The sequence below is a fragment of the Salvelinus sp. IW2-2015 genome, linkage group LG8 (genome assembly GCF_002910315.2).
Source record: "Salvelinus sp. IW2-2015 linkage group LG8, ASM291031v2, whole genome shotgun sequence".
Lineage (NCBI taxonomy): Eukaryota > Metazoa > Chordata > Actinopteri > Salmoniformes > Salmonidae > Salvelinus > Salvelinus sp. IW2-2015.
The window spans coordinates 16059655-16069652 of record NC_036848.1 but is presented as its reverse complement, the minus strand read 5'-3'; the positions used below and the strand labels follow the sequence as shown (position 1 = coordinate 16069652).

The 9998-nt window shown below is 40.5% G+C and overlaps 1 protein-coding gene across 2 annotated transcripts in view; it reads left to right on the top strand.

The window, feature by feature from the left end:
• Positions 1-568: 568 nt before the first annotated feature.
• LOC111967536 (polycomb group RING finger protein 3) overlaps positions 569-9998 on the top strand; it is a 16322-nt gene continuing 6892 nt past the window's right edge. The window contains exons 1-3 of one of the 2 annotated variants that reach the window (XM_023992627.2): positions 569-619; positions 1008-1118; positions 5089-5177. In XM_023992627.2, coding sequence (XP_023848395.1) covers positions 577-619; positions 1008-1118; positions 5089-5177 — 243 coding nt within the window. In that variant the 5' untranslated portion in view covers positions 569-576. Of the gene's footprint in view, positions 626-1007; positions 1119-5088; positions 5178-9998 lie in introns of both variants that reach the window. The other variant, XM_070444783.1, reaches the window with a different exon arrangement.

Sequence of the window (9998 nt, the reverse complement as noted above, 5' to 3'; positions counted from 1 at the left end):
TAAGTCTTTAGCTGACACTCTAGGATTCTTCTTGAGCATTCTGCACTGTGCTCTTGCAGTCATCTTTGCAGGACGGCCACTCCTAGGGAGAGTAGCAATAGTGCTCAAACTTTCTCCATTTATAGACAATTTGTCTTACCGTGGACTGATGAACATCGAGGCTTTTAGAGATACTTTTGTAACCCTTTCCAGCTTTATGCATTAGCCTAGGGGTTCACATACTTTTCCCAACCTACACTGTGAATGTTTAAATTATGTATTCGATTTATACAAGAAAAATACAATAATTGTTGTGTTATTAGTTTAGACTATGTTAGACTATGTTTGTCTATTATTGTGACTAAGATGAAGATCAGATCAAATGTTTTGACTAATTTATGCAGAAATCCACGTAATTCCAAAGGGTTCACATACTTTTTCTTGCCACTGTATGTCTATCATTAAAGGCTACATTTCCAAACAAGACACAGAATAAGCATGGTACCACATGTCATCAGCTATTAGTGATAATAAATTTAGCATTRTCAGATTTGTAATTTAAAAAATATCTTTCTCCCCTTTAGCCATGACCGAACAATGCAAGACATTGTCTACAAGTTGGTACCGGGACTACAAGAGGGTAAATGTCTCACTTTGGTTTCTCTCCTTYCTTGTTCCCTCACCAAAAAAAAWAAAWRWTTKTATTTGAATCTGCCCATATACATTTCCAAACCAACCCCAGTTCGCCTTTAATAAAAAAAAATCTTCAAGATTGGGGCTGAATGACTGAATAACAAACATCCCAAAGCACATAGCCATGAAATATCTATGAAGGATTTGACTTATCTGACAGACTGATTAATCTGACAGACTGATTTGTCTGACAGACTGTAATGAGAGAAATCCTACTCCATACAGTCTGCCATCAAATGTAAAGAAGCCCTAGTGACAGTTACCTTCAGCCAAAGCAAGGCCCTAATTCTCCCTTGTGTCTCTCTCTCTTTCATTCCCTTTTTCCCCTCCTGCAGCGGAGATAAAAAAACAGAGAGACTTCTATCAGAAGCTGGGAATGGAAGTGCCCGGGGACATCAAAGGAGAGCTGTGCAGCATGAAACAACATCTAGATCCTCATCGCAATGGTACGGTCCACTCTCGCCCGCCAGAGCCTATGCACACACACCTTCCCCCCTCTATTTTCCCTACTTAGTATCACCTCTTTCCTGGATTCAGCCCAGGCGAATCAGAGTGTGAAAGTGGCGGCGCCTGTAAAGCACGGCGGCGTTGCGATCCAGCCCGACAATGAGGTGTAAACGCATGCCCAGAGAGTCGTCACAGAGCAGGCCTAATTGGTTGCTCAATACCCTTTCTGATTTCTTATAATTAACGCTCAAATGGAAGTGGAACTGCTCTCGCCCCCCCATTGGGCTGAGCTGTGGCTAATGTCCTTATGAGGTCGTTTAAACAGAATCCTGGCAGAAATGGAACCCTTGTCAACACTCACTGCCCAGCRAAACAGAAATAGTGCGTAGCTTGTTGGCTAACAACATGCGACAGCTCCTGCKCCTAGATYTCCTGAGAGCCAAACCCCGGAGTGGGGAATGACATGAGTGTGCTAATGGACAGCTTCTACAATATCACCTTCACTTCAAGAGCACAAAAAGTGGCTTTCCATTTCTGTCTATTCCTTTCTCTCATGTTCTCTCTCTCTCACTTCTATCTCTCACACCCCCCCCACCTCTGTCCCCTCGTAACTCTCTCTCGTCCCCCTCTCTCTCTCTCTGTCCTCTCTCCATACCTCCACTAACATTCTATTTCATTCTCTTTCATTCTTCTCTCAATATCCACTGAGATGTAAAACAGAACATTAGGACACCTTTCTAATATTGAGTTGCAGCCCTTTTGCCCCAGAACAGCCTGAATTTATTGGGGCATGGACTCTGCAAGGTGTCGAACGTAGGCTGGACGGGACAACCGTATATACCGTATACCGGGTGTTTGGGAAAGCCACAGGATGGTTTTTCAATACTGTTGAACTATTTATTTAACGTTTTTCAAAACATTTTCAATATTTGTAGCAATGTTTTAAGTAAATACCTGCATCAACTAGTGCAATGCGTTAGGAGATAAAGAGCAGATTGCGTTCTTATTTCAACACCGGTCACATTATTAACATTAATGAAGCTTAACTTAGTTACCCAACACAGTTGAGCAAGTCACGTGTTTGGTTTTAAAAGCACCAACATGAGATTGACTGAGTCACGCTTTATAACTGAAAAGTCAACAAGTGTTTTTCTTTGTTGCTTCAAAGTGATCAGGGACGTTTACTATTGTTTTCACTTCACAGAAACGACCTTATGCAAACACATTCGAAATAAAATAGCTTCATTTTTATCAGATGGCAACAGAAGTGCAACGCTATTTGGCTGGCAGCCGCACAAGTAAATGAGCAAAAATGATGCACGGCCATCATATTTCTAATGTTTAGGCCTATAGAAAGAATGTTGCCAACTACATTTCCTAATGTTTTGCTTAAAGTTAATCTTGCATTTTACCTGAGAAAAATAGGCTGGCTACACCAAGAAAAGTACCGGGGAGAAAAAGAAGCGCTGTCTGCTGATAGAATGCCGTTTGTGAATTCTCATTCGAGTGTAGAAGTGCAACTGAAGCACAAAATGAGTCTGATGCCGAGCAGAAGTTACAGTAAGAAGCCATTTAGATCTGTGTTCACAAAACGGGGGCAAGAAATTTATTGTGTTTTATATTTTTTTCCTTTGTGAAAAATGCTGAATTTTGTGTTAAAAATGCTGAATTTTGTGTTAACACGATGCTTAAAATTTAACTTGCTATCTAAGTAAGTGGCTGGATTAATAAGGTGACAGGGCATCATATTGTGTAAGCTTTCTGTCTTGTTTGAGAAGTCAAAGCCCTTTGGATGAGTTATTTGTATAGCTGCCAAATCTTTCTTAATTTCCTTGTGTTTTTTCTCCTCCGTTCTCGGCCTGTCTGCTCCTCCCCCCTCTCTTCTCTGAGCAGAGCAGGCAGGCCTGTTGCCCTAGCGACTCCAGACTTCACAGTCCACTCAGACACAGTGTGTAGACATGCTGCTGGAGAGCCAGTACTGCATGCTTCAAAACTTTGTTCATTTGCATAATGTCTCTCGTTCACGATTCGCTTGAAAATGTTCAAACTCACCAAAAATGACATTCGGTAGCTCCTACCTATATATGTATAACTTTATGAACTGGATTGCCTGTCTTTGCAATTTGTTTATTTTCGTTTGAGCTCGTTAGCGTATTTAGCTAGCAGCCTCCATGCAAATTCACTATTACTTGTGCTGATTTTGTTAGCATTCTGGTAATAGATGCCCAATGGGCTTTTTTACGTTTTTCCGCGCMCTCTTGTGTACTAAACCGGTAATACTGTAAATCCCGTGGTGAGAGAAGGACGGTATGACGATAYCGCCCAACCCTGTTGAAAGCATTCCACAGGGATTTTGGCCCATGTTGACTCTAATACTTCCCACAGTTGTGTCAAGTTGACTGGATGTCCTTTGGATGGTGGGCCATTCTTTATACACATGAGAAACTGTTGAGCATGAAAAACCCAGCACCATTGTAGTTCTTGACACACTCAAACCGGTGCGCCTGGCACCTACTACTATACTCTGTTCAAAGGCACTTCAATCTTTTGTCTTGCGCTTTCACGCTCTGAATGGCACACATACACAATCCATGTCTCAATTGTCTCAAGGCTTAAAAATCCTTCTTTGTTTTGTACACTCAGTGTGCATTAATGCCAAAGTCTCCATAAAGACCCACTTATGTGAAGAATCACATTAGTAGTTTTACATGCCAGCTCTTTATGACAATGTCCTCTGTGAGTGGTTTTTCGATGGTAAACAATGCTGTATGCTATGTAGAAGCAAATGAAAAAGAAAATGTTTTGTGACATATAGTGCTCAGATTAGCCCACTAGTTTCTTGTTTGTAAGACTTGATAATATCAGTGTCTTATTCCTAGAATTGTTCCTAAATGGAAACAAAGTCCACCTTATACCTAGTGTCATTGAGTTATTTTCAGGTTGGCTGAAGGTGTATCATAACCAATTTGGCCTCACTTGAACAGTAATCACTCTGCTTACTCTTGAGATAAGCTCGGGCTAGTACAAGAGTGCTCTCAAGCCTCACTGTCAATCCCCTTTGGGATGTACTGTGGAGAGCAAATGGGAGAACAATAGAAGATGGTTGGGCCCCAGTTCCATCGCCAATCATAGAGAGGGAGAAAATGTTTGTCCACAAACAAGGGACTACCTAATCAACTGAGCTCAGATAATGGCCGGGACAATTGAAAACTCAGGGTATTGGGTGATTCTCAAGGCCCTCTCTCCCAAGGTCTTTTCCATCACAATGAACCAAACATCCGGAGCCAACAGGTTTATTTAACAGGAGCTAGCCTCCCTCTCACCGCTCCAAGCCTGTGGAGAAGCCTTATTTCTCTCTTCCTCTTGCCAGTGACCATCAGCCCTTACTTTATAATGACCTCTCTCCATCTCAATTTCCCTATTCCTCCATCTTTGCTCAAATGGTTCCCAAGGCCAATTAAACCAGAGAAGAGGTCTGATTTTAGCGCCCTGCAATCACAAAGGCAAAAGATCAGTTTGCCTTCATTAAAAGACCCCCTGATTTGGATGACCGTGCTCAGACGGTGGACAAATCAAGTAAACTGCTTGACGCTTTGGGCCACGTAAATTCCTAATAAATGTAATTCTACAGTTGAATGGATACAGGCCATTTGGTTCATTAGAAAAAAAGCATGCCCTGTTTCTTGCCATCAGATGAGCATTGCTTGTGTTTAGCTAATAAAGAGAGCAGGTATGAAAGTCAATTATGTCCAGTCGACTAGATTAAAGGTTGAACACACTCCGAGGGATCCACTTGTCATTCACTCATAATTGTCTGGTAATTTTATATAGAGCCATGGCTGTATGAAGTAATATTCTTTAATGTGTTAAAACATTGAGATGGTGAATACAGTAGATGGCAACTAAAATAAAGTCTTATTAGGCTTTCTATGACCACTATCTGTCACTTCTCTCATTGGTTGACAACAGGTGAGGTGAAAACGGAGGACACGGCAAATAARGAAACAGGGGAGGAGAAACCGGAGGAGGAGAACGATTATCACCGCAGCGACGAGCAGGTAGGTGGACGTCCACCGCACGCAGCCTTCATTTCCTGCAGGACAGGAAGGAGTCATCTCTGAGCTCATCTTTCATTTCCTCTGTCCGGGTGCCATGCAATTACTAGCCCTATGCTTTGTCTGCTCAAGTGGAATCTCATAAACATTATCCTAGGTTATAGGGGAATGTATTTTATACCRTCTATTGCATTTTGCCTCTGTCATTGCTCATCCATATATTTATATGWATATATTCTTAGACCATTCCTTTACTTAGATTTGTGTGTATTATGTAGTTGTTGTGGAATTGTTAGATTACATGTTAGATATTCCTGCACTGTCGGAACTAGAAGCACAAGCATTTCGCTACACTCGCARTAACATCTGCTAACCACGTGTATGTGACCAACACAATTTGATTTGGATTTGATTTAGGTTAACTATTTTGTAATGACCAGTTCACTACATGGTAGGCCTATAGTTGTTTTGAGTCGTATATCCACAAGTAGACAACCCAGCATGCCGCACATACAGCTMATTTAAAATACGGAAGGGTTTTTACACGAATTTCGTCTAGATGATCATTTGTATTCCAGTACATTCTCAGCTCTGTGGATGATATCAATAATGCAGAGAGCTTTTATTGTCTCTGCTCCTCGCCATCGTATTCACAAACAGTAATTTCCGCCGTACACACGTCACCACTATATAGCTTCAGGTGATTGGCTGTTTAACATGTAGCTATTGTCTTCGTAAAGAAAAGATCAACATGGTTTTTTTTTTTAAACCTGCGGTGTCGACACGCWACCAAGCGCCACGTCCTCTCTACTTGGCCGAGAGATTGCACCATAGGTCAAAGGTCCCGCTCTTTTGGTATTCAGCAGAGGTGTGGAGTGTGGATAGAATAGCTAATAGAGCTGCTAAGCTTTGTGAACAGAATACACCGAGGGGAGAACTGCTGCCAAGCGTCATGTGAGGCACGGGAGAAAGGGAGCGGGTGAAAAGGAGACAGTGGGGGTGGAGGATGTGAGAAAGAGATAAAATAAAAGATTTGGAGGGTCGAGATAGAAGCCTTTTAAGTCACCGTGGGTGAGAGAGTCTGCTAAAATGACATGGCTGCTATGAAATTGTGGAGGAGATGAAGAAGAGCGTGAGTGAAAAGGATGGATAGAAGGAGGTCAAATCAAATCACATTTTATTCGTCACATACACATGGTTAGCAGATGTTAATGCGAGTGTAGCGAAATGCCTGTGCTTCTAGCTCCGACCATGCAGTAATATCTAACAAGTAATCTAACCTAACAATTTCAGGTGAAGAGAGGAATGAGAAACAGAGAGATCAGGTTAATGGGGAGAGAAAGAGAGGACACAGAGAAGGGAGGTTATGCAGAAGGGGATGAATCGATAATCGAAAAAAGAACAGAAACAAAAGATGGCAAGGACGGATAACTAAATTGTCTTATAGGCAGTGTTGGGATTCGTTACTTGGAATAGTAATATATAAAATATTATTTGTTATATTAGTTATTTCTTTACGCTGTCCATTCAGTACGGATAAGCAAACTTTTTGATTTACTTTGTGATTTTCGCCATTGTTTGGTTGAGTTTGTTTGATATGCGTCCTTAAGTAATGATTTGATGCTTTATATTTCAATGCATTATTATGTGCAGGATCGATCTGACAGTTTGCATTCGCCGTCATTTAACCCACTCGTCATTTGAGTTTTGATGCCAGCATTTAAAGTCGGCCTTGTTGTGACTTGATAGCCGGTATTTAATGGCTTTAATATGTATATTTCGTTTCGTAAAGATGCCAAAATGTTTATGGACAATATTCCTTTGATGTGTTAGATTTATGAAGACGGAGTTTTGTTGTGATGAGAGACATTTTTCTTGCTGTTTTGAATTGCATTTATCAGCCATTTCTATTGATTTTATGGACATTACTATAGAACACTTGGAAACGTTATTTATGGATATTTGGTTATTATAGTGTGTATATATATGTCTCCTCTTTCACGCATTTTTGTGGAACAATTCCATTTCAAAATAGGCTACAAGCGTTTCTCCATTCATTGTTTCAGAACATGATTGGAGAATGGTGCTCGTTTAATAAAGTTAGATCAAAGCTGAATGTCTGCAAGATCACATAATGATAGTGTTCTACATAATCTAACCGAATAGTATAACGTTACTGTAAATWAAAAAAACACCACATTTTTTTACGAGATTGTAAGATGATTGTGCGAATGGTCCGATGATTCACTCATGCAGSCATAACTGAACAGTACGCAACACAAGGCAAAATAGATTGAAACAAAACACAAGTAGGCTACAGTTTATTAACTGCATGCCAACCATTTGATCTCAATCAGTTTCATGAGAATATGCATTTAGATCTTGAGTGATGTCRCATGAATGATGTTGCATGGACGTTTCACTGGTAAAACTTGAAGAATAGGCCTGTCATTTACGATTGACAGTGATAAATGTGAATGGAGGGTGAGCACATACAGTTAAAGTCGGAAGTTTACATACACTTAGGTTGGAGTCATTCAAACTCGTTTTTCAACCACTCCACAAATTTCTTGTTGACAAACTATAGTTTCGGCAAGTCGGTTAGGACATCTACTTTGTGCATGACACAAGTAATATTTCCAACAATTGTTTACAGACAGATTATTTCASTTATAATTCACAATTTTAGTGGGTCAGAAGTTTACATAAGTTGACTGTGCCTTTAAACAGCTTAGAAAATTCCCGAAATTATGTCATGGCTTTAGAAGCTTCCGATAGGCTAATTGACATAATTTGAGTCAATTGGAGGTGTACCTGTGGATATATTTCAAGGCCTACCTTCAAACTCAGTGCTTCTTTGCTTGACATCATGGGAAAATCAAAAGAAATCAGCCTAGACCTCAGAAAATAAATTGTAGACCTCCACAAGTCTGGTTCATCCTTGGGAGCAATTTCCAAACACCTGAAGGTACCACGTGCATCTGTACAAACAATAGTATGCAAGTATGAACACCATGGGACCACGCAGCCGTCATACCACTCAGGAAGGAGACACGTTCTGTCTCCTAGAGATGAACGTACTTTGATGCGAAAAGTGCAAATCAATCGCAGAATAACAGCAAAGGGCCTTGTGAAGATGCTGGAGGAAACAGGTACAAAGGTATCTATATCCACAGTAAAATGAGTCCTATATCGACATAACCTGAAAGGCCACTCAGCAAGGAAGAAGCCACTGCTCCAAAACCGCCATAAAAAAAAGCCAGACTGTACATGTGGACAAAGATCGTACTTTTTGGAGCAATGTCCTCTGGTCTGATGAAACAAAAATAGAACTGTTTGGCCATAATGACCATCGTTATCTTTGGAGGAAAAAGGGGGAGGTTTGCAAGCCAAAGAACACCATCCTAACYGTGAAGMACGGGGGTGGCAGCATCATGTTGTGGGGGTGCTTTGCTGCAGGAGGGACTGGTGCACTTCACAAAATAGATGGCATCATGAGGGAGGAAAATTATGTGGATATATTGAAGCATCATCTCAAGACATCAGTCAGGAAGTTAAAGCTTGGTCGCAAATGGGTCTTCCAAATGGACAATGACCCCAAGCATACTTCAAAAGTTGTGGCAAAAAGGACGACAAAGTCAAGGTATTGGAGTGGCCATCACAGTTCTGACCTCAATCCTATAGRAATTTTGTGGGCAGAACAGAAAAAGCGTGTGCGAGCAAGGAAGCCTACAAATCTGACCCAGTAACACCAGCTCTGTCAGGAGGAATGGGCCAAAATTCACCCAACATTTTGTGGGAAGCTTGTAGAAGGCGTTTGACCCAAGTTACACAATTTAAAGGCAATTGCTACCAAATACCAATTGAGTGTATGTAAACTTCTGACCCACTGGGAATGTGWWGAAAGAAATAAAAGCTGAAATAAATCATTCTCTTTACTATTATTCTGATATTTCTCATTCTTAAAATAAAGTGGTGATCCTAATTGACCTAATACAGGGAATTTTTACTWGGATTAAATGTCAGGAATTRTGAAAAACTGAGTTTAAATGTATTTGGCTAAGGTGTATGTAAACTTCCGACTTCAACTGTAAGTAGAGGTAAAGAAACAGAGGGTATAACATGCCAGTAGAGACTTGATTCTGAAAGTAACGTTACTTGAAAAAGCAACTGTAATAATGTTACAATATTTGAACAMAAGTAACTTGTTATATTATTCATAAAAGTAATATATTACTGTAACGCGTTACCCCCAACACTGCTTATAAGTGTGACTTTTGAACAGCCACTCAACCCTAGTTGGTAATAGTAATAACAGCAGGAGAGGGCTATGCATGGCTGGTTTTTGGACTTCTTCCGCCATGTCTGCTGGGTGACCATCTAAAGGTTGACCTTGGGGTGGGAAGGGAAGCCAAGGCAGGCTAATGAGAGCAGCACAACACTGAAATTGAAAGGACGAAGAACCATGAAAGCAAAATTTTGCAGAGTGATGAACGTCTGCTCATGTTGGCAGAGGCACAAAGGTTTGAATTTTCACATCCAGGATTTACAGACAATGGAGTGAGTGTATTTGGTGTTAGTTATTTTCAAGTGAAATGAGCTACCAATTAAAAAAGATACAAGGACACTGCTTGATAATGTGATAAAATGATTTTTAGAAAGACATGACATCAGAATATATAACTCCATGTTCTTGTATGGTGATTTTGGGATGCTAAATATGGACATACAGTTCAAATCAAATCAAGTCAAGTTTATTTTATATAGCCCTTCGTACATCAGCTAATATCTCGAAGTGCTGTACAGAAACCCAGCCTAAAACCC